Source organism: Tachyglossus aculeatus, chromosome 2, assembly GCF_015852505.1.
Source record: "Tachyglossus aculeatus isolate mTacAcu1 chromosome 2, mTacAcu1.pri, whole genome shotgun sequence".
Classification (NCBI taxonomy): domain Eukaryota; kingdom Metazoa; phylum Chordata; class Mammalia; order Monotremata; family Tachyglossidae; genus Tachyglossus; species Tachyglossus aculeatus.
In genome coordinates this window covers 18591690-18617190 of record NC_052067.1, presented here as the reverse complement: position 1 = coordinate 18617190, position 25501 = coordinate 18591690, and the positions used below count along the sequence as shown (strand labels likewise).

Sequence of the window (25501 nt, the reverse complement as noted above, 5' to 3'; positions counted from 1 at the left end):
TTAGGAGTCAGAGGTCATGGGTTCTAATCCCGGCTCCGCCTCTTGTCAGCCGTGTGATTTTGGGCAAGTTATTTTAACTTCTCTGTGCCTCAGTTACCTCATCTGTAAAATGGGGATTAAAGACTGTGAGCCCCACATGGGACAATCTGATTACCTTGTATCTCCCCCAGTGCTTAGAACAGTGCTTGGCACATAACAAATACCATTATTATTATTGTTATTACTGTGTGCAAAGCACTTTACTATGTGCTTGGAAAGTACAATTCGGCAACAAACAGAGACAATCCCTACCCAACAACGGGCTCTAGGATAAGTGGTTGGATTCAGCATAGTAGTAATTTGGATGGAGAGGAAACGGTGGATTTTAGCAATGTTGTGAAGGTAAAAGCGACAGGATTTGATGACAGATTGAACACGTAGCTTGAATGAGAGAGATGAGTCGAGGGTCGAGGGCTTGTGAGACAGGGAGGATGGTGATGTGGTCTACAATGATGGGAGAGTCAAGGGGAGGACAAGGTTTTGGAGGGAAGATGAACAGTTCTCTTTTGACATGTAAACTAGACATCCTCCAAGGAGAAGACTGCAGAGACAGAGAGCAGTAAGGGCTGAAGATGTAGATTTGGGAATCATCCCAGAGATGGTAGTTGAAGCTATGGGAATGAATGAGTTCTCCAAGAGAGTGGGTACAGATGAACAGAAGGGGATCCAGAAGTGAGCCTTCAGGGATTCCCATAGTTAAGGGGTGGGAGGCAGAGGAGAAGCCCACCAGAGACTGAGGGTGAGCAGCCAGAGAGATAGGAGGAGAAACAGGAGAGGACAGTGTCGAGAAGCCAAGGTTAGATAATGGTTCCAGGAGACAGGCGGGACCACAGTGTTGAAGGTAGCTGAGAAGTAGAGGATGATTAGGATGGAATAGAGGTCACTGGATTTGACAAGGAGATCACTGGGGACCTTCAAAAGGGCAGCTTTCATGGAGTTAAGGGGGCGAAAGCCAAACCGGAGATCAAGAAGAGACTGGAGTAGAGGAGGTAGGGGGAACAGTCAAGGAGTTTGGAAAGGAATAGTGGGAGGGAAATGGGGAAATAACTGAAGATGGAGGGCAGGGAGAGAAGAAGGGAAGGGAAAAGGGGAAGAAGTGTTTTGATATGGTGTGAAGGGAGGGGGCTGGAGGCACGGGAGGAAGACGCAGACCTTAAGGGTAAACATAAGACTATTCCTATCACTGTCGCAGGTCAAATCCTGAACAAATCTTTTAGACTGTGAGCCCACTGTTGGGTAGGGACTGTCTCTATATGTTACCAATTTGTACTTCCCAAGCGCTCAGTACAGTGCTCTGCACATAGTAAGCGCTCAATAAATACGATTGATGATGATGATGAACAGGAAGGACCATCCAACTAGCCCATCAAAGGCATTCCTAATGTCCTCATGTCATCGTGTTTAACTGCAAGTACCTGAGCTTTCGTTCCTAGAAGCAGCTTAATATTTAATGTGATGTTTCTGGGGGGAGGTGGAAAAAACTTTTTAGTTACACCGGCTAGAGCATTTTCATCTACAGAAATATTACTTGCGTGATTGGCAAAGTAGTTTTGTAAAAGGAAATTTTCAAACAGCCGCTTGCCTTTCCATTAAGGGTAAGTAACAATTTAAAGAAGCCAGAAGCAAGGAATGCTCATTTATGGAAAACTTTAAGATGGGGCAAGGGGTAAAGTTTGTGGTACATTTAGCAGCCAATGGGATATTTGCGGTGCCTTAGGCTTCTCAGCGGAAAAGCAGTTACATGTTTAGGGAGAAAGTTACACACTTCCCAAATAAACTCTGGAGCTAAGCATTCAGAATGTGCCCAATGCAAAGAATGCTATTGGCAGTGATGAAAGCTAAATCAGGATCTTGGCAAAAATGTTATAATTAAAATCTCTAAATTTTCCATTCTGAGCTAGTGACATTTATAAAAAAAATAATAAACCAAAAGACACTATCTCCTTTGAGATTAGAAATATCAGATTCCAATAGCATCAGTGGGGAAACCGTAATTGCACAAAGCTATATATTAAAGCTATTTTTCTGAGACATCACGTCAGATCAGGAGCGCAAAAATGGGCAAAATAGACATGTTTTAAAAAGTCAAAACCAAAAATGGATTTTATTCAATTAATGGTTGAATTTTATGTAAAGCGACATTATGCCGATAGTTATTCTGATGGCGACTGAAGAGTGGGATCCAGTTAATTCACAGGGAAAAAATTTTGGTAAACTCAGTTCTGCTAAGAAATGTGTTTTTACTGAGCATTTGAATAAAGCTGGGAGGTTCTGTGCAACCTACAGGGCAGTTGGTCTTATGAGGGAAGTAAGGTAAAGAATGGTCAGGTGCCTAGTCCTAAGACTGTGAGCCCTCTGAGGTCTGAGAAGGACCAAATCTAATTTCCACCTGGATATTCTCTCTCAGTGCTTAACAGAGTGCTCTGTCCACAGTAAGTGCTTAAATAATCCTACTCCTACCTTTGGTAACTTGATTTCCAGCTCCTGGTGCTGCCTGAAGTTTCAGGCTGAGGCAGATGCGGCCAACAATGCTCTCCGGGGTTCCTAATTAGGGTCCTGGAGGCCACTCGGAAGACAGACTCAGTGTGCCAAAAACCCAGGAGAACAATTGTGGCACCAGGAAACGTGGAGCCGGGTTGCTTGGAAGTACGGGAGAAAAACCCTCCCTCATTAGATCATCAGCTCCACGAGGGACGGACACCAGGTTTACTTCCCGCCTATGTATTTTCTCCCAGAGCATAGTACAGTGCTGTCCACACAGTAAGCACTTAACAAATACCATTGCTACTTCTAGCTCACTCCTATTGCAGCTGGAGCTGTCATCACTGTCCAGGAGGAAAATCACCTGGGTGAATAAGTGGCTGGGGTGGGTTTTGGTCTATTTTGAGGCTCTCTCGTGCCATATTTATTTATTAGAGTATTTAGAGTATTTATATTCGAGTATTAGAATATTAGAGTATTTATTACTCTATTTTACTTGTACCTATCTATTCTATTTATTTCATTTTGTTAGTATGTTTGGTTTTGTTCTCTGTCTCCCCCTTCTAGACTGTGAGCCCACTGTTGGGTAGGGACTGTCTCTATAAGTTGTTAGCTTGTACTTCCCAAGCGCTTAGTACAGTGCTCTGCACTCAGTAAGCGCTCAATAAATACGATTGATTGATTGATTGATTGATATTTCTGTGTTACTCCATGTCTTTCTGTCTGTTAATCATTCATTCATTCAATCATATTTATTGAGCGCTTACTGCGTGCAGAGCACTCTACTAAGCGCTTGGGAAGTACAAGTCGGCAACATATAGAGGCCCAACAAAGGGCTCACAGTCTAGAAGGGGGAGACAGACAACAAAATAAAACATGTAGACAGGTGTCAAAACCATCATCATCACCACCGATATTTGTTTCTATTTGCGGAGCACTGGACTAGAAACTGGAGAGCCTACCAAAAAAGTAGAATACTTTTTTCTTCTGCCTTGAGGCTCTTACAACTTAATGCTATTGGCAGTCCAATCACTCTCCCTTCCTTCCCTTTTCAGCCTCATGGAACCTCTGCCCACTAACATGCAATTCATTTCTTGCAGATGGGTGTTCCATTCACCAACTGCCTTTTGCACTATTCGATTAGAATAATTTTACCAAAATGTATTACTAATTTTGTGCTTGCTAAAAAAAAAAACGCAGCCATGTACGAGGTCCATCCAAAGAAATAAATTTAACATGTCTATGCTACAGCAAAGCTGCCTTTGCTGGTGAAAGTCCACAGGTGGCTGTTTTAATCTTAAATACGCAACTGTTTTGGCAAAACTGGTGTTAAAAAGGCAACGCCAAATGCAAAGGTTTCCCGGCTTTCCCAGAGCTAAATCAACCAAAAAAATGGAAGTGTGCAGTTCTGAATTCTAAACAAACACTTTAATTATTTTTATAGATGGACCGAGGTAGAATTCCATGAAATTTGCAGAAATGCAACATCTTGAAACATTAACTAGGTCTTTGGGCAATATCTAATCTGGCAATGCCTAGTAGTAAACTTGACACGCAAACTAGAGCAAGATTTAAAGTTGCTTGATTCTAAGCATTTAAAGATTATCTCAAATTATCTTTTGTAGGTAAATTAAGAATGTGAAAATCTAACCATTATTTGCAAAGTAATAATCCCTGTTTCTGTCAAATCTCAGAGTAGGGTTTATCCTTCCAAAATTCTTGAAAAACAATACTTTAAAGATGCTGTCAAAGGTAGCTTTTCGAAAGTCATTTTCTAGTTAATGATAGTACAACAAAATCTCTGATATCAGAAACCTTTGGGCACAAATACAGGTGGGATCTTGCAAACATGTCAGGTGTGTGACTTTGGGCAAGCACTTCACTTCTCTGTGCCTCGGTTACCTCACCTGGAAAATGGGGGTGAAGACTGTGAGCCCCCCATGGGACAACCTGATCACCTTGTAACCTCCCCAGCGCTTAGAACAGTGCTTTGCACATAGTAAGCGCTTAATAAAAAATGCCATCATCAAAGGCAACTCAGGGATCTAGGGAGGTAGGTATCTGTGATGCAACACCTGGTTTCAGATTTTCTCACCCACAGCTGAGAGCTCCTGTAGAGATGGGGTGGCTGGGACCCCTCCCTGATCCTGAGTTGCAATTTCCTCTCATGTTAGAAACTCCAAATGTTAATATTCCGAAGTTTCATATCAGAAAAAAATTCGGGTTACTGAAAGTTCAAAAAATTGATATTCAGCTAATGAGGATTTGCTGCTGTTCTTATGGAGAAGATTTAAAGGAGCAATATAGAAATGTGTGCTCTAGGAATGAGCTACACTTCCAAGCTGACTCTTACTGTAGTTCTCCAAAGGTAACATCACTAGAATACAAGTCTTTAAGCACCAAATTTCTGATAGATTCCTGCACAATTAATAACCACTTAAAAAAAATTGTGCAGGATTTTGATAATAAAGTTTTTGTTCTTTTTTAACAATTTAGTTAATATATATTTGAAGGAAGCTATGCTGTTGTTCTTTTTCCAAAACCAAGATGACCTTGGATCTAAAACAACCCTCCCTAAAATTTGGTCTTTTCGGAATGAAAAAATACTTTTTCATAACAAGGAATACCAATTTTTTAAAAAATTATATTGATTCAATTGACATTTTTATTCTTCGTGTCATGCCGTTCATTTCAACTACCCACTTTCAGACACCTCCTTTTTTTTTAAATGGCATTTGTTAAGCGCTTACTATGTGCAAAGCACTGTTCTAAGCGCTGGGGGGGATACAAGGTGATCAGGTTGTCTCACAGTCTTAATCCCCATTTTACAGATGAGGCAACTGAGGCTCAGAGAAGTTAAGTGACTTGCCCAAGGTCACACAGCAGACATGTGGCGGAGCCGGGATTCAAACCCATGACCTCTGACTCCAAAGCCCGTGCTCTTTCCACTGAGCCACGCTGCTTCCTTTTCTGTCATACACTCTCAAAGAGAATATTTGTCTCTTTTCTACTGATCTAATATTAGGCACTTGCACTTCAAAGAATTCCAGAAAAGAGTGGGGAGCAAGAGAAAGAATCAGAGGAGCAGAGAACCCTTCCCACAACCTCGTCACATCTGTTTCCCTGTTCTTGTGGTCTGCGGCAGCAACAGCACTTTTACTTCAAAGGGTCCACGGAGGGGGGACCAGGAAAATTGTTAATGGAGGAAAGACCTTTCAGTACCGACAGCTTGCAGTTGGAAGCTCGGTTAGTTGAAAGAGAGGGAGAGGCAGTGTCAACATACACTGGCATTTCCTTAAACCTTGATTCTAAAATGCACAGTCAATTTTATATTAAAAATATGAGCTCAAATAACTTCTTGCTTCAAAACACCACAAAACGGTTGCCCAGCAGCCTAAAACCCCTATGAAACTCCTGCAGTTCTCTAGCTTGAATATACCTATATTCATTCATTCATTCAATCGTATTTATTGAGCGCTTACTGTGTGCAGAGCACTGTACTAAGCGCTTGGGAAGTACAAGTTGGGAACATCTAGAGACCGTCCCTACCCAACAGTGGGCTCACAGTCTAGAAGGGGGAGACAGAGAACAAAACAAAACATATTAACAAAATAAAATAAATAGAATAAATATGTACAAATAAAATAGAGTAATAAATATGTATAAACATATATACAGGTGCTGTGGGGAGGGGAAGGAGGTAAGGCAGGGGGGCTCTGACTCCCAAGCCCTTGCTCTCTCCACTGGGCCTTGCTGCTTCTCTAATGGCATTTGTTAAGCGCTTACTATGTGCAAAGCACTGTTCTAAGCGCTGGGGAGGATACAAGGTGATCTGATTGTCCTAGGTGGGGCTCACAGTCTTCATCCCCATATTATAGATGAGGTAACTGAGGCACAGAGAAGTTCAGTGACTTGCCCAAAGTCACAAAGCTGACAATTGGCAGAGCTGGGATACAAATCTGCATGCATGGTTCATCAGGAATAACAACAATAATAAGAAAAAGAATAATGGCATTTAAGAACTTACTATGTGCAAAGCATTGTTCTAAGCACTGGGGAGGTGACAAAGTGAGCAGGTTGTCCCACGGGGGGCTCAGTTTTAATCCCCATTTTACAGATGTGGTAACAGGCACATTTCTCTATTCAGGGTCTGTCATTTAATAACAATGCTTATGCTGACCTTTTTCATGAAAACTGCTCTAAAACCATAACTTTAGATTGTCAAAGATAATTCAGAGATTTGACGAAGAAAAAAATTGTGTTTATGAATGGCTGACACAAAAGATAAACTGAAGAAAAATCCCATCATGGATTGCCCCGGAAGATCACAAAGAAAAATGATAAACTGAGACGGAATGCAGTCTTTCAACGATGAAGTATCCATTAAGCTCAATTCTTCCACATTTTGAAAAGCATTCACCTCTGAAACAATACCATGAAGGTAACTCAACTATTACTGTACTCAAATTTGTAGTGCCCTAAATTGTACACGCCGAGGGTTCCTGATTTACGTGGCCTATTGGCTACGTGCAACATTAATCCACAATTTACAAAACGACACCAAACGGGCAAATGGTGTGTTTCTTTCAAATATATTTATACTTTCAAAATGCTCAGTTGAAGACGAACCTAAGGAGCCTTTCAAATGACTGGGAAGAAAGAAGGCCTAAAAGGGTGGGGGAGGAGGTAGAGAAGCCACCTTAGGGGCAGGAAGGATAACTGGAAAAAGGAAAGCCCCGAGGAACTTGGAAGGGGAGCGGAGGCACAGGAAGGTCGCTGACCCCAGCTATGGGAAGCCGGCATTTCCAGTAGATCTCCTTGACTCAAGATGGATACGAGGGAGAAAAACAAGGCTCCCCACCAGACCTCTGTTAAACTCCTTCACTGGCTCTCCCCCAACCCTTCTGGAAGCAGAACAGATGCTGATTATCCAACAAAACACCACCCTCTGTGTTAATATGACAGCTAGCCTATTCAAGTACATGTTTACATAAGCGAAATCTGAATGCAACTGTCTTAAATTGCTCATGGCAGTAAAACATCAAATTCAGACCATTTCGGCAATGTACATTTTCTCACCTTGAAAGGATAGTAGACAATTGACTGTTGATCCTTCCACGTAATTTTCTGGCATGGGAGACCATAAAAATGTATAATAATCACGAGCAGTACTCCAACCAACCTAAAGGCAATTTAGAAAAATGAAGGAGCTGTTTATTACAAATGAACAGTTCAAGATCAGACTATGTTATCTTACAACATGCTGAAACAGGCCTTTTTTTAACTGCCTCCCGAAGCTAGAACATACATTTAACAATGTTTAGAATTCATGAATATTTTAACAAGCATGTCAAAAATTTATTATGGATTTTTATAAGGCTATTACACAATGCTATAAAAGGTCCTAAATAAATTGAACAGCAGTTTCCACTGCACAATAAATGACAACTTGATAGAGAAAGTATCTCAAGAAAAATCTAATTACACCTAACTGAACTAAATATATTATAAAAATTTAAGTTTTTTATTAAATCATTTTTTTCTTTGCTTTATTGAGAATATAAACAAGGAATATTTTGCTGAGAGTCTACAGAGGGGAGAAGAATACAGGACAAAAGTATTTTGTATTTATTATTAAACCAAATTACACCAAATCTTAGACGGATATGTGATCGCATCGTATGTGTTACACTTTATTTGAATAAAAACAGATATACTACACATGCAACTTCTCTGTGCCTCAGTTACCTCATCTGTAAAATGGGGATTAAAACTGCGATCCCCATGCAGGACAACCTGATTACCTTGTACCTATCCCAGCGCTTAGAACAGTGCTTGGCACATAGTAAGTGCTTAACAAATACCATCATTATTATTATTCTGTGTCCTCTAGTGAACACTAACAATATCTCATAAAGGAGATGCTTTTTTAAAAGGGCATTCTTCACTGCTCTCCAAAGTACCAAATTCTGTTCACTTTCACACAATCATATTTATTGAGTGTTTACTGTGTGCAAAGCCCTGTACTAAATTCTTGGGAGAGCATAATATAACAGAGTTGATAGACACGTTCCTGGCCCTCTGTGACTACTTGCAGTCTAGAGGGGGAGATAGATGTTAAAATGAACAAATAAATTCCGGCTACGTACATAAGTGCTGGAGGGCGGCGGGTGGGCTGAATAAGATGCTAAAATAAACAAATTACGGCTAAACGGTAGTAAAGGAAGTGAAGGTCTACTTGGGCAAGGAGATATGTTTTGATTAAGGCTTTGACGGTGGGGAGTGATCATCTGGCGGATATGAATGCAAAGCGATTTCCAGGTCAGAGGCATGACGTGAGCAAGGGGGACTGAGGTGTAGCAAATAGGATGACATCAGGGGAGTGATGCGTGCTGAGTGATTAACACGAAAGAGCCCAAGTAAAACCTTTGAGCGGTTGGTGTGCAGAGGGCCATATGATTTTTGGTCCCCTAAGTGACGAGTGTAACAGTACTACGGAGAAGCGAAAGATGGAGAAGGCAGGGATGGGGAAGAGGAAGGAAGGTAAGAGATGGGAGTCGACGATAAGGTTGGTCTCCTGAGCATATGTCAGCAAGAGCTACAGCAGGTGGGTGGTGATGCCGCAGACTCAGTCCCCTGCTGTGGAGACCAGGTCCCAGATTCACACACACAATAAGTGCTCAGTAAATACGACTGATTGATTCCAATAGAGTTGAGAGACTACAATACAACCGAGTTGGTAGACACTGCTCACGGAAAACTTGCAGTCTAGGGAGGGAGACAGACATTAAAATAAAGTTCAGATAGGGGAAATGGCTCGCATCTGGCATTTTCATGGTACTTTAATCAATCAATGATTTTCAGCATGGATGCTGCTACACCCTCACCTCCCCCTCCCCGAATCTCCTGCGCCAGCCCCCTCCATCCATGTTTGGATTACAGTCTGGATTACTGTATCAGCCTCCTCTCTGATCTCCCATCCTCGTGTCTCTCCCCACTTCAATCCATACTTCATGCTGCTGCCCGGATTGTCTTTGTCCAGAAACGCTCTGGGCATGTTACTCCCCTCCTCAAAAATCTCCAGTGGCTACCAATCAACCTACGCATCAGGCAGAAACTCCTCACCCTCGGCTTCAAGGCTGTCCATCACCTCGCCCCCTCCTACCTCACCTCCCTTCTCGCCTTCTCCAGCCCAGCCCGCACCCTCCGCTCCTCTGCCGCTGATCTCCTCACTGTGCCTCGTTCTCGCCTGTCCTGCCGTCAACCCCCGGCCCACGTCATCCCCCGGGCCTGGAATGCCCTCCCTCTGCCCATCCTCCAAGCTAGCTCTCTTCCTCCCTTCAAGGCCCTACTGAGAGCTCACCTCCTCCAGGAGGCCTTCCCAGACTGAGCCCCCTCCTTCCTCTCCCCCTCCTCCCCCTCTCCATCTCCCCCGCCTTACCTCCTTCCCTTCCCCACAGCACCTGCATATATGTATATATGTTTGTACGTATTTATTACTCTATTTACTCATTTATTTTACTTGTACATATTTATTCTATTTATTTTATTTTGTTAACATGTTTTGTTTTGTTCTGTCTCCCCCTTCTAGACTGTGAGCCCACTGTTGGGTAGGGACTGTCTCTATATGTTGCCAATTTGTACTTCCCAAGTGCTTAGTACAGTGCTCTGCACACAGTAAGTGCTCAATACGATTGAATGAATGAATGAATGAATGTTCCAAATGTGATCAGTGTTCAAAAACTGCTACCACACTAATCCAAGCACTTTATCCTAGTCTGCCTTCACTATTCATTCATTCATTCAATCGTATTTATTGAGCGCTTACTGTGTGCAGAGCACTGTACTAAGCGCTTGGGAAGTACAAGTCGGCAACATATAGAGACGGTCCCTACTCAACAATGGGCTCACAGTCTAGAATGGGAAGACAGACAACAAAACAAAACATGTGGACGGGTGTCAAGTCATCAGAACAAATAGAAATAAAGCTAGATGCACATCATTAACAAAATAAAGTAATAAATCTGTACAAACATATATTACAGGTGCTGTGGGGAGGGTAAGGAGGTAGGGTGGGGGGATGGGGAGGAGAAAAGGAAAAAGGGGGGCTCAGTCTGGGAAGGCCTCCTGGAGGAGGTGAGCTCTCAGTAGGGCTTTGAAGGGAGGAAGAGCGCTAGCTTGGCGGATGTGCAGAGGGAGGGCATTCCAGGCCCCGGGGATGACGTGGGCCGGGGGTCGATGGCGGGACAGGCGAGAACGAGGTACGGTGAGGAGGTTAGTGGCAGAGGAGTGGAGGGTGCGGGCTGGGCTGGAGAAGGAGAGAGGGAGGTGAGGTAGGAGGGGGCGAGGTGATGGAGGGCCTTGAAGCTGAGGGTGAGGAGTTTTTGCTTGATTCGTAGGTTGAAAGGCAGCCACTGGAGATTTTTGAGGAGGGGAGTAACATGCCCAGAGCGTTTCTGCACGAAGATGATCCAGGCAGCAGCGTGAAGTATAGACTGCAGTGGGGAGAGACAAGAGGATGGGAGATCAGAGAGGAGGCTGATGCAGTAATCCAGTCGGGATAGGATGAGAGACTGAACCAGCAGGGTAGCGGTCTGGATGGAGAGGAAAGGACAGATCTTGGCGATGTTGCGGAGGTGAGACCGCAGGTGTTGGTGACGGATTGGATGTGAGGGGTGAACGAGAGAGCAGAGTCGAGGATGACACCAGAGTTGCGGGCTTGTGAGATGGAAAGGATGGTAGTGCCGTCTACAGTGACGGGAAAGTCAGGGAATTCAAATTCAAAGGAAACCTTCTGTTGGCTTTAGTGCCAAAAGAAACTGGAGAAGGAGAAAGGGGAAATTATCTTATCCTGTTAATAAGGGACAGAAGGAATGCAAAGGAGGGAGGAAAAGCAACAGCTGCAGGTGGGCCCACTCTGAGTTGGGATGGGGGCAAAAACCTTCCACGCGCCTGATTCTCCACACTTCCAGGCAGCGGGACCAAGCCTCAATTAACCCAGGGACATGTGACGTTTTCTTCGTCTGCACTGGACTAAAGGGTGATCTGGAGCCTCACCACGCATCTCTGCCACAGTTTGAAGTGCCTTACTTCCCCCAGCCCAACACACAATGCCTCATCGTGGCTCTATCCCCAGTTCTGATCTGGATCAATTTTGACTTTTATCTCTAAAAAGAAGACACGGATCCTGATCTCAAGGAACTTACATCTAATGTGGGGGAAACAGACAGACACAAATTATTTACAAATAGCGGAAGCAAAAAAGGAAGCAGAGATACAAGAAGCACTTAGTAGACTTCAGAGATCTAAACACCAGTATACATTAGGTGTTACGGATGACTATGTATTCCTAGGGGTGAATATAGGCTACATATATATATACATATAAATGTATATATGTGTGTGTGTGAGTATGTAAGTAAAATTATAAGTTTGTATTAGTGAAGATCTACCCAAAATTTTGCCAAAGGACGCTACCCTCTGACAATCTACTTCAAGTCAGCAATTCAACATCTCCTTTTCCCAGTGACTGTAAGAGTAAGTAAGCCCCAATAGGCATTTGATGTTGTGGGAACGGATATATAAATTGCACAAGAAGAAAGTTAATATGCCCTCACCAAAACTCTTGCAAATCAACTATTTTGGACACACTGACTGGAGATGATCAAAGAACAACAAACTTTTAGTGTTTTCAATTATTACTGAGAAGTGAGTACTACTGAGGATGTTTTATGAGAATGATGACAACAACTTGAGTTTCTGATATCAATCAATGGTATATAATAATAATAATAATGGCACTTATTAAGTGCTTAGTATGCGCTTAGTATGAGGTTACAAGGTGATTAGGTTGTCCCATGGTGGGGCTCACAGTCTTAATCCCCATTTTACAGATGGAGGTAATTGAGGCACAGAGAATAATAATAATGATGGTATTTGTTAAGCGCTTACTATGTGCAAAGCACTGTTCTAAGCGCTGGGGAGGTTACAAGGGGATCAGGTTGTCCCATGTGGGGCTCACAGTCTTAAATCCCATCTTACAGATGAAGGAACTGAGGCACAGAAAAGTTAAGTGACTTGCCCAAAGTCACACAGCTGACAATTGGCGGAGCCGGGATTTGAACCCATGACCTCTGACTCCAAAGCCCGGGCTCTTTCCACTGAGCCACGTATTTATTTAGTGCTTATAGAGTACAGAGCACTGTGGTTGTATATATACTTGCTTGAAGAATAGACCACTGACAGTGAAGTTTACTTTTCATGTGTGACTGAAAAGGCCAGGCTGTCCCTTGGTAAATTGTTCTATTTAATAGATGAAGCACTTGATGTTGCTTTCTGTCACAATTTCACTATTGTTATAAACCAAAGAATTAATGGAGTGTTTTCCCTTCAAAGCCCTATTGAGAGCTCACCTCCTCCAGGAGGCCTTCTCAGTCTGAGCCTCCTCCTTCCTCTCCCCATCCCCCCGCCCTACCTCCTTCCCCTCTCCGCAGCACCTGTATATATGTCTGTCCAGATTTATTACTCTATTTTACTTGTACATATTTACTATTCTATTTATTTTGTTAATATGTGTTGTTTTGTTGTCTGTCTTCCCCTTCTAGGGACCATCTCTATATGTTACCAACTTGTACTTCCCAAGCGCTTAGTACAGTGCTCTGCACACAGTAAGCGCTCAAATACGACTGAATGAATGAATGAATTTAAAAACAAAATTACTTTGGCTAAAATGTTACTGAAAATATCCTTCCCCTTTGAGATTCATTTAGGATGAAAACATCCAAATATTTTAGCATCTCTAATAAGAAGTATGCATTACTCTGAGAATAGTCACCTGAAATTCTGAAATTTAAGACTTTATTACGAATTTAGATCCCACAAAAAAGAGTACTATATTTCAGGAATCGCAAAGGTCAATTTCTAGAAAATAGAAGTTTTGATAAAAACCATTTTAATAAAGCAAACATTCCCCTTTAAAAAAGAACTTCAGCTGAAACAAATGACAATAAAATGGAATCCTTAGACATTAATACTGCAGTTAATACAGCACTACAGTTTACAACAATGCAACTCTACTCTTCAGTGTTTTACTTGTTTAACTACAGAGGGATATAAAACTATTAAAATTCTAGAGTTGGCATGACATCATCTCATTAAGCAACCACCACTTTATGGCAATTTTTGTTTCACAATAACTGAAGCAATTTTTAATTTTCTGACATTTCCAAATCCTCTCTAATATTAGGAAGAAATCATATGATTTCTACTTTTTAATTTGTTCATTTTTCTCTTTAGAACCCCAAGCATATATGGTTATGTTTGTACACACAACACCGTATTGTGATAATGATGGTGCTTTTGAGAATGATAAAAGTACTGAAAATGTTTTTTTTAAATCACTAAGAGAAACCCTAAAGTACTTTAAAAAATGAAGTTCAAGTTGGTCCTGCTGTCTGAAGACGACGACATAAGGTTTAGATTATTTCTCAAGATCTATCAATTTGAATAATAAGACATTTCAAGTTACATTTTTCCCATGAGCCTGAGTCCTTGGGTCAGAATTTTTACTGCTTCCCAAACTTTTCTTTAGTATGGGTTACAAGAACTCTTATCTAAAGAATCATCAAATTCAAGGAAAACAATTCTTTTCACCTCTATGGCAAAAGCCTATGTTCTCATTTTCAGAGTGACATATTCATATTTTCATGAATATGAGACGCAGCGTGGCTCAGTGGAAAGAGCACGGGCTTTGGAGTCAGAGGACATGGGTTCAAATCCCGGCTCCGCCAACTGTCAGCTGTGTGACTTTGGGCAAATCACTTAACTTCTCTGTGCCTCAGTTACCTCATCTGTAAAATGGGGATTAAGACTGTAAGACCCCCGTGGGACAGCCTGATCACCTTGTAACCTCCCCAGTGCTTAGAACAGTCCTTTGCACATAGTAAGTGCTTAACAAATACCATCTTCTAGACTGTGAGCCCATTGTTGGGTAGGAACTGTCTCTATATGTTGCCAACTTGTACTTCCCAAACACTTAGTACAGTTCTCTGCACACAGTAAGTGCTCAATAAATATGACTGAATGAATGAATGACAAGACAATACACTTTTCAAAAAAGTCAATCATTTTCAAAGTGCTGTATAAACTGACAGAATACTTACCATACCCCAAATTATCTACATTTAACACCTCATTGACATTCAAATTATTCCCTTAAACGTAAACTCATTATGGGCAGGGAACATTTCTGCTAATCCTGCAGAATTGTTCTCTCCCAAGAATTTAGTACAGTGCTCTGCACAGTAAGCACTCATATACCATTGATTGATTGATAGAACCTATATGAAAATGACAGACTTTGCATGATAAAGTACTTTATAGGGAAAATTACAGTTATTTCTGAAAAGGCAATACCCCTTGAGTGCATTTAAACAAACCTTCTTTTTACAATATTTCAAGAAGTTAGAAAAGTCCATCACTCAGACAGCAAGGTAAGATTTCACTCTTATTACAGTCATTACACACATAATTTTCTTTAATGTGAGAATTCACCATGGTTCTAAACTATGGCTCCATCTCCAGTTACCTCTATAGATTCAGTTATCCTCAATATTTTCTCCCTAATCTTTGTGGAGACCAGTTATTTTATTATTATTATTATTAATAATAATAATGATGGTATTTGTTAGGCACTTAACTATGTGCCATGCACTGTTCTAAGCACTGGGGGGATACAAGGTAATCAGGTTGTACCACGCGGGACTCAGAGTCTTAATCCCCATTTTACAGATGAAGGAACTGAGGCACAGAGAAGTTAAGTGACTTACCCAAAGTCACATAGCTGACAACTGGCACTGACAGGATTAGAACCCATGACCTCTAACTCCCATGCCCACACTCTTTCCACTGAGCCACGCTGCTTCTACAATTTTAAGAATCTTATTTTTGCACATGGCTTCACAGTTCAGGTTTTTTAGTCCTTCACATTTTATTAGGTTCTCCTTTTAAAATTATGATTTGATTTCGTAAGTTTGCATAATACCCAACCAAAATAGTAAAATACACGGCATATTTTACTTTTTTCTGAGAAAAACATAATGGAAAATATTACAAAACATTTCTCAACTTGCAGTTAAGGATACACAAAAACTGCCTCGAATTCCTCAACAACAACTCTCTCCTCGACCCCCTCCAGTCTGGCTTCCGTCCCCTACATTCCACGGAAACTGCCCTCTCAAAGGTCACCAATGACCTCCTGCTTGCCAAATCCAACGGCTCCTACTCTGTCCTAATCCTCCTCGACCTCTCAGCTGCCTTCGACACTGTGGACCACCCCCTGCAGCTCAACACGCTATCCGACCTTGGCTTCACAGACTCCGTCCTCTCCTGGTTCTCCTCTTATCTCTCCGATCGTTCATTCTCAGTCTCTTTTGCAGGCTGGTCCTCCTCCCCCTCCCATCCCCTTACTGTGGGGATTCCCCAAGATTCAGTTCTTGGTCCCCTTCTGTTCTCGACCTACACTCACTCCCTTGGTGACCTCATTCGCTCCCACAGCTTCAACTATCTTCTCTACGCTGATGACACCCAGATCTACGGCTCTGCCCCTGCTCTCTCCCCCTCCCCTCCAGGCTCGCATCTCCTCCTGCCTTCAGGACATCTCCATCTGGATGTCTGCCCGCCACCTACAACTCAACATGTCCAAGACTGAACTCCTTGTCTTCCCTCCCAAACCCTGCCCTCTCCCTGACTTTCCCATCACTGTTGACGGCACTACCATCCTTCCCGTCTCACAAGCCCGCAACCTTGGTGTCATCCTCGACTCCGCTCTCTCATTCACCCCTCACATCCAAGCCGTCACCAAAACCTGCCGGTCTCAGCTCCGCAACATTGCCAAAATCCGCCCTTTCCTCTCCATCCAAACTGCTACCCTGCTCGTTCAAGCTCTCATCCTATCCCGTCTGGATTACTGCATCAGCCTTCTCTCTGATCTCCCATCCTCGTGTCTCTCTCCACTTCAATCCATACTTCATGCTGCTGCCCGGATTGTCTTTGTCCAGAAACGCTCTGGGCATGTTACTCCCCTCCTCAAAAATCTCCAGTGGCTACCAATCTGCGCATCAGGCAGAAACTCCTCACCCTGGGCTTCAAGGCTGTCCATCCCCTCGCCCCCTCCTACCTCACCTCCCTTCTCTCCTTCTACTGCCCAGCCCGCACCCTCCACTCCTCTGCCGCTAATCTCCTCACCATGCCCCGTTCTCGCCCGTCCCGCCGTCGACCCCCGGCCCATATCATCCCCCTGGCCCGGAATGCCCTCCCTCTGCCCATCCGCCAAGCTAGCTCTCTTCCTCCCTTCAAGGCCCTACTGAGAGCTCACCTCCTCCAGGAGGCCTTCCCAGACTGAGCCCCCTCCTTCCTCTCCCCCTCGTCCCCCCTCCATCTCCCCGTCTTACCTCCTTCCCTACCCCACAGCACCTGTATATATGTATATATGTTTGTACATATTTATTACTCTATTTATTTATTTTACTTGTACATATCTATTCTATTTATTTTATTTTGTTAATATGTTTGGTTTTGTTCTGTGTCTCCCCCTTCTAGACTGTGAGTCCACTGTTGGGTAGGGACTGTCTCTATATGTTGCCAACTTGTACTTCCCAAGCACTTAGTACAGTGCTCTGCACACAGTAAGCGCTCAATAAATACGATCGATTGATTGATTGATTTACAGCTGATGTTAAGCAGTAATTATGACTATATATTTCTTTAATTTCCTAAAGTCATAAAGAATAGTTTATAAAATGTACAGTTGGCAAGACACACACTTGGAAGCCTGAACTCAATCCTAAATCCTAAGCCCTGTCACAGATCCCTTTTTTTGTTCACTGCCATGACATTAGAGTACTGGAATTATATTTGAATAGCATCTCTTTAACCTCAATATTCACTGATTGTCTGTGTGAAGAACAATGTACTAGGCACTTGGAAGTGCTCAGTACTATGAATGATTGAGCAACTACTTAGTTCAGAGCCATAAGGAAAGTAGCAGAGAGGCACTTTCAAAGGTGCATTAAGGAGCAACTGAACACTTATACCCTCTCTAACTTCCTCTTCCCTAGTCTCATTCAACTCTCCCTTACCTAGCCAGTCATTCCAGCTCTACTAGATCTACATGTAAAAGTAATCATATGAACTCATATCCACTTTCCACCAATCGCCTCCACCCAGCTAGCCCAATCACTGGTGATAGTATCAGAGTGATATGTGATACTAATAACCAATTTGTACTTCCCAAGCGCTTAGTACAGTGCTCTGCACAGAGTAAGCGCTCAATAAATACGATTGATTGATTGAACTGGCAGGTTTCAGGAATGCAAATGCTATCCTCCCCTATCCTCTACCCACTTTCTAGAAGGAGAACAGTCTTATGACATGAGCTCTTTAAGTGCTCCTTGTTATATATAGGGCCTCCCCTCCATAGAGGGACGATTAATCCCAGAATCAGTTTCAAAACCTTCTACAGAGCCTGTTCCAACTGGAACACCCCAATATTTTAAAGTATTGCCAATAGGTACACAGGCTGAAGTGGCAGACGTTTATTACAAGGTGCAACACAATACAGGGCATCAGTCTCCTGTTTGACTTCTCCTCCCCACAAGCATCAGCCCATGGACAGCCCCTAAAGGAGCTCAGTTTACAGTCAGTTAGGTTTTTGAGGGGTTTTTTTAAAGGGGAGTGGGGAAAATGCTTTAATGGTTCTTCCCTGGCTAGGCTAGTCCAAAATTGGAACGGCAGTCATCTCTTTTCTTAACAGGGCCTTTCCAGCTAAATTCTGCTCTTTCTATCCCAGAGGAGGCATAAAAAAAGGAAGGAATCCTAAAAGAATGGCTTAAGCTCCTTCCTTTTTCACCCTCCGGTTCTTATTAGCATTTGTGACAAAACTGCTACTGGATTTTAAGCATTTCCAAGGAGCACAAGTCCTCAAGGCCAAGGATAGTCTCCCAAGCATTTTAGTACAGTGCTAAACACTACTGACTGGTTGGATGATTGATTCTTTTCAAGAAGGGGAAAGGCAGTCACCAGCAATTGAGCCCTTCCCAGAAAGATGGAAAAAAAGCCCTGAGGGTCTTACACCTCACTCTCAGCAATTCTCTACCTGCTGGAAGAGGTTCTTTTGAAGCATGGGCAGTATTACCTGAGCTACTGTTGGACCACATTTGTAATAAGATCTGTGACGATACACTCCAACCATTACAGGTAGCTCAATTAATTACTTTACAAAATTCAATTACCAGAGGCTAAAAAGACTTATCTATTCCAATGGTCATAAAAAGCAGGCATATGGACTGTGTAAGTACACAAGATGCTCAAGTAATTCAAATTCTCCATCATTTAAACTTTTCACCATATGTAAAATCTGGGGGTCATCTGCAAACCAGCTCTTTCTGAGAGAGATGGGATGGGCCCCAATCATTGTTCTCCAACTTACTAGAAAACTGGGGACCCAGGCATACTTGGAGCAGAAGAGGCAGGAAAACTGGCTCTCTTCCCAGTCCTCCACCTTTTTTCCCGGTTCCCTGGCATCCTCTCTCCGACTCAGGATACTGACTAGTCTGGATCTCCTGCACATCTGAATGAATGAATTCCCCGACCAGAAGGTTCTAATTTCCAACCAAAATCCATTCTATATAACTACAGTAGATGAGATAAAGATGTTTCTAGACAAAATTTACAAGGTAATACAAATATGGAAAGGAAAACACTGGCTTGGCTAACAGATACAGAGAAACGACTACAGGCGGTGCCAAAGATGGGGAAGGAAGGGTTGATAAGCAGGGAAGCCACCATGAATGCAGCCAAAGAAGGGAAACAGAAAGACAGCCCAAAACAACCCTTCTCCCAACCGTGTTCCTCCTCCAGCTCTGATGCACACCATTTCTTTGAAGACCAGAGGAAGTAAAGAAGGTAGTGGGGACAACCTCCCGTTCTTTCACCTCTCAGAAGACAGGGAAATAGCCAGGGACTATTCACTTCCCTTAAGGAAACCTAAGACTCCCAAACAATGGTACCTATTGAGCATTTACTCCGGCAGAGCACTGTACAAAGTGTTTGGGCAAATACAACACAATAGATTTGGTAGAAACAACCCCAATCCTCAAGAACTTAGCAAGGGCACCATGAAATATCAAAACATATTAAATTCCCTTTTTTGCCTTTTTATATGAGAGCTTCTTAAGGTTTCTAAAGTCAGCACCAAAGGACACTCATTCTCTCACATGCACAGGTGCACGCACGCAATTTATGAATACAAAAAGGACTTGCAGAAGCTTTCTTACCTTAAATATACCAACCCAATCTTTTTGATGTGGGTGGATATACTGGGTTAAAGTGTAATGACATTCGAGGTGTGTATTAGGAAGATAACTCTTGGCCACATTTTGGAAGATCACATGTGCAAAGTTGGAAGTCTGCAGGGCACTGGGCAAGGTGACTTCTTGAAAGGACGTCATAACTTATCTGTAAACAATTACAGGAGAAGTATTACTTTGAGAAAACGAAGTGCTGAAGAGATTTAAAAACATATAAGTTATTCTTTGGAAAATGGACAGATAGTTTCAATTGAAAAAAAAACGTACCCACAAGCACTAACAGTGCGTGCCTCACTAGTATTCAGATGCTAGTCACCTATAACAGAAAGTATGCAGAATGCCAAATCATTATTTTCCTTTCTTTTCGGGAAACACAGAGTTGCATCTATTTATCACATACTTTTCATTTTTCAGCCTGGAAGAGCTAGCCTCCAGATAGAAAGGTCTCCTGTCCCTCTGCCTCTGAACCAGCAAAAGTGTAAAGCTCAAAAGTGTTTACACCAATGAAATAATACCTCCCTTTTTGATATGACAAGATACGGGAGTACCTAACAGGTTCACAATACTAAATGAAGGTTCTATATACAAAGACTGCTAGGTAAAATGCTAATTTGTCTAAATAAAGTCATTGCACTTACTCCCTCAGAAACAGTGGGAGACTAAGGGAAGACTAAGCAAAGGGTTGTAAAATTGGGGCTATACAGTCAAGATTGGTGGGGCCAAATGATGTAAGACATGAGGTAGAGGCTGCCAACAGTGGGGAATAAAGGGACAGTAAAGATGTGAGGACAAAATTTATGGCTGTGAAGAATGGAGAGCTAGCTAAAAGAGTTGGCCTTGAAGGAAGTGGCTAGAAAGGGATGGGCCTGTTAGTTAATCAAAGTCAGGTGGGACAGTTTGATAGGACTGGAGAGTGATGCAAAGGAACAGGGCAGAAATGACAAAGAATGTCAATTTGCTTTACCTACAAAAAAAAATCAATCAAAAGCATATGAACCAATAGGTCGAGAGACACATTAAGGAAGAGAAGCCACATAATCTAGTGGAAACGACAGGGCCCTGGGAATCAGAGGACCTGAGTTCTAATCCCAGCTCCGTCACTTGTTTATTCATTCTTTCAATCGTATTTACTGAGTGCTTACTGTAAGCAGAGCACTGTACTGTTTGGAAAGTATGATGCTGCAGTAGCGACAATTCCTGCCCACAACTAGCTCACAGTCTAGAGGGGGGAAACGGACATCAGTACAAGTAAACAGGCATCGATATAAATAATTAAAACTATAGCTAAATACGTAAGTGCTGTGGGGCAGGGAGGGGGGAAAGAGCAAAGGGAATGAGTCAGGGTGATAAGGAAAGGAGTGGGAGATGAGGAAAAGTGGGGCTGTTGTGTGACTTTGGGCAAGTCACTTCACTTCTCTGTGCCTCAGTTAACTTATCTGTAAAATGAGATTTAAGACTGTAAGCCCTAAGCCCTATGTGGGACAGGGACTATGTCCAACCCAATTACCTTGCATCTACCCCAGCACTTACTACAGTGTCTGGCACATAGTAAGCATTTAAATACCATAAAAATAATTTTTAAAAAAGATAAAGAAGGGCAATCCATGCACCATGACCATGATTAGCATAATGCAAGACAGGATCTAAAAGAGAAATACGATGATAGGGGAGACGGAGGGCTAAAAGAGAAATGCCATCCAAGAAGTTAGAAGTAGTATGGCTTAATGGATAGAGCATGAGACTAGGAGTCAGAAGGACCTGAGTTCTAATCCCGGCTCCACCACCTGTCTGCTGTGCAACCTTGGAAAAGTTACTTCATTTTTCTATTCCTCCGTTACCTCATATGTAAAATGGGGATTAAGTCTGTGAGCCCCATGTGGGACAGGGACTGTGTCCAATCCGATTTGGTTGATCCCATCCTGGCACTTAGAACAGTGCTGGGCACCTGGTAAGCACTTAAATACAGTTATTACTGTTAATGGTAAAAACACTGAGGTCTGCATTTCAGAAAGAGACAACGAGGGAATGCTGAAGTATCGTGCTCCTGGGAGTTACAGACCCATGTAAGTAAAGCTGGATAACCTAGACAGCACTTCAAACCCCAGACAAGAGTGAAAGCTACTCCTGCAAAAGCGGACTAAGAAGTAGCTTCACAAAAAGAAAGGTTATTATAGGCCAACTCTGTAAAGCCTCATAACCTTGTAGTTACATTCTTAAAAAACACTGTCTTGTAAAACCATGTCTTATGAGTCATTGAATCATTGGGAAAGAGTGGATTACTTCTTGAGGCTGCCAATTTTCCATAATTCAAGAAAAAAAATTTGGCATTTAAGAGGAATACATACCTAAAGTGGATGTTATTTATGTATTTTACTCCAGCACCACAGAATGGGGGAAGCAGCGTGGCTCACTGGAAAGAGCACGGGCTTTGGAGTCAGAGGTCATGGGTTCAAATCCCGGCTCTGCCAACTGTCAGCTGTGTGACTTTGGGCAAGTCACTTAACTTCTCTGGGCCTCAGTTACCTCATCTGTAAAATGGGGATTAAGACTGTGAGCCCCAAGTGGGACAACCTGATCACCTTGTATCCCCCCAGCGCTTCGAACAGTGCTTTGCACATAGTAAGCGCTTAACAAATGCCATCATCATTATTATTATTATTATTTTAGATTGTAAACTCCTTGAAGACAGGGACCATAGTCACTAGTCTTAACAGGACATTCAAAAGTCCCTTGGTTTCAGAAAAGCTAAGCTCTCCAACCTATATTATCACGCTACAAAATGTTCAGGAGGACATAAGTTAACTACATTGCTATTTTAGAAGTATTCATTCAACAGTATTCTTCAGAAGTAGAACTAGGAGCAATTGATTGAGTGTAATGAGGTCCCTCGATAATTGCCGCATCTGTGGAATCTCAGAGATCCTGTGGTACTTTCTGTGCTCCACATGTTGTCACTTCCACGCTTCCAGTAGTAGCAGCAGCAGCAGCAGTGCCCATTTGGTGTAGAATACCATATTACGTGCTTTGGAAGTACAGAATAATGAAGACATGTTCCCTTCTCACAAGGAGCTGACATTAATGGGCTCTCTGTGGGTCTGCCATCAGGTCCAGGAGCCCTATCATTTTTCAGGACTGTTAAAGTGACTTTGCCAATAGTCCGAACAAGTGCCCTGTCTCTGCATAAGGGAAGGGTCTGATCTTCAATACTATAAGATAATAATGGTGTTTGTTACGCGCTTACTACGTGCCAAGCACTGAGGTAGATCCAAGGTAATCAGGTTGTCCCACGTGGGGCTCACAGTCATAATCCCCATTTTACAGATGAGGCACAGAGAAGTGAAGTGGCTTGCCCAAGGTCACACTGCAGACAAGTGGCGGAGGCAGGATTAGAACCCACATCCTCTGTCTCCCAAGTCCATGCTCTTGCCCGTAGGCCGTGCTACCTCTCCATAAGATGTTATGGCACAGCAGACATGACCTCAGCAGCACGTCAGAAGCAGACTAGACTATAAACTCCTTGTGGGCAGGGAATGTGTCTACCAACGCTGTACCAAGTATGTGGGAGAGTATAATACAACAGCGTTGGTAGACACATTCCCTGCCCACAAGGAGTTTATAGTCTAGTCTGCTTCTGATGTGCTGCTGAGGTCATGTCTGCTGTGCCATAACATTTTATGGAGAAGTACAAAGTAAGCACTCAGTATATATACTGACTAATTAACCGCGTGGAAGAAAAACTTCACAGACTCTGTGTTGTATCTAAGCGGATATGTTAGAAGTGAGTTTATTTACTAATAGAGCTTCTTCTAGCACTACTAAGGAGAGGCGATTGAGTGGCAGAGATTCCTCTGTTAAAGGCCAGCTCGGTTCTGAGTAAACCAGAGCTTCTTTTACAGAGTAGGACAACTAATTTAACCAAAGTATAACACAAGATGAATACTTCAGGAGGATGGGCAGCAACACCTTCTGGGGTGGAGTTTTATACCTTGTTCCCAAGGTGATCAACCCCCACCCCACGCAACCCTATTAAAGGAGTAGCTTCACCTTATTTTCAGCTACTCATCATCAATCGTATTTATTGAGCGCTTACTATGTGCAGAGCACTGTACTCCTTTCAGATGTACTGTGAACTTGATTGCCTTGGTATTCAGAGACCAAGCAGGCCTACAGATGAAACGGTTGGGAGAAAAGGGGGCAAATGCAGAACCTTGATCATTAGGCTTCCACAACTGAAAAGTCAAAGGGGGCACGGCAGCAGCAACCAAGGCATGTGTACAGTTTTCAAATATCCTAGCTAACTAGATGCTAAAACTCACTAAACTACATGACGGATAAAGGTAAGAATTCGCAATTCATGCGATTACTCAGTTTCAGACTGGTCCGACCAATCCTACCAATTCGTTTCCAGAGAATTTTGTGAGATCTGGGTCAGATTCTTGTTCTGTTTTGCATGCAGATGAACTTTGTGTCGCAAGGGTAGCAATGAATCTGAAATCCGTAATTTGCAATTTACTCTAAGAGCCTTGAGAAATGTAACCCTGCCAAACATTGTGCGCTGGCATGTTTTTCTTTGTTAAAAAAGAGCTGCTGCAATTTGATGACCACAGAAAAATACAATTTAACATTAACAACACTACTGAGATATTTTCTTGAAAGTAAAAGAGAAATTATGACTAAGGATTTCAAAGTACTTGAATAATGACTTAGCCCACTTCCTACCTATCAACGTAACCACTTTTCATAGTTCTAACCTATTCTACGTTGTGATAAACAACAAGTTTCCAACCTACTTGCATCACAAAAATTCCATAACTGGCAATTATCGCATAGTTTTCTACTGCCTTTGACTTCCAATAACTGGTAAGTTAATCATATATTTTCCCACAATCTTCAGTTTGCAACATTACAGCTATCCCATTAAAAAGTCAACGGAGTTACTACAATAAAATTAAATGTACTGCTGAAATGTTCTATTTTTCCCTACAGAGAATAATTTAATAAAGACTAGTTTAGGGTTGTTAAAATCTTCCCCAGATTTGTCCTACTCAAGGAAGTTATGCAGTGAACTATATTAGTTCTCTGACCTTAATGAATGGAACTGCAACTATTTTAAGAGAGACCAGAATATAGAGATAGTGGGCAGAGTGTTCTCTCTCAACTAGTCTGCAATTTTAAACTTTTAACCTCTACTTTATCCCATCTGCTTTATTTGCTTTTGTTTTAAAGAGCTTGGGGTATGGAATAAAGATGCTTTAAAATAACATTCTGATTTAAAATTCACAAAATGGACCTTTTCGATTTTACATTGTACCAATACTAATATCCCACCTTCCACAACAAGTGTTTTCAAGAATTAGGCTTTCCATTTGTTATGGTACATAAATCATTACAATTCATTATGACTGTCATGTTAGTCATGTCATGTCATGCCTGTGAGTCCTTCGACTGTGAGATGTGGAAGAAGAACTGAAGGATCTGATTGTATTATACCTACCTCAGCGCTCGGCACAAAATAATGGGTTAAACAAATACCTCCAATATAATAGCAGGCTTCGAACTTGGGACACCTCTCCTTCCCAGGACAATTGATGCTATTATTCCAATGCTAGTTCTAG

At 42.3% G+C, this 25501-nt stretch overlaps 1 protein-coding gene across 3 annotated transcripts in view; it reads right to left on the bottom strand.

The window, feature by feature from the left end:
* TAX1BP1 (Tax1 binding protein 1) overlaps window positions 1–22247 on the bottom strand; it is a 76800-nt gene extending 54553 nt beyond the window's left edge. The window contains exons 1-3 of one of the 3 annotated variants that reach the window (XM_038760355.1): window positions 22232–22247; window positions 19854–20034; window positions 7600–7702 (exon numbers count right to left, since the gene is read on the bottom strand). In XM_038760355.1, the coding sequence (XP_038616283.1) occupies window positions 7600–7702; window positions 19854–20027 (277 nt within the window). In that variant the 5' untranslated portion in view covers window positions 20028–20034; window positions 22232–22247. Of the gene's footprint in view, window positions 1–7599; window positions 7703–19853; window positions 20035–20153; window positions 20171–22231 lie in introns of those variants that run through there. The other 2 variants (XM_038760347.1, XM_038760364.1) reach the window with 2 other exon arrangements.
* Between the last annotated feature and the right edge of the window lie 3254 nt (window positions 22248–25501).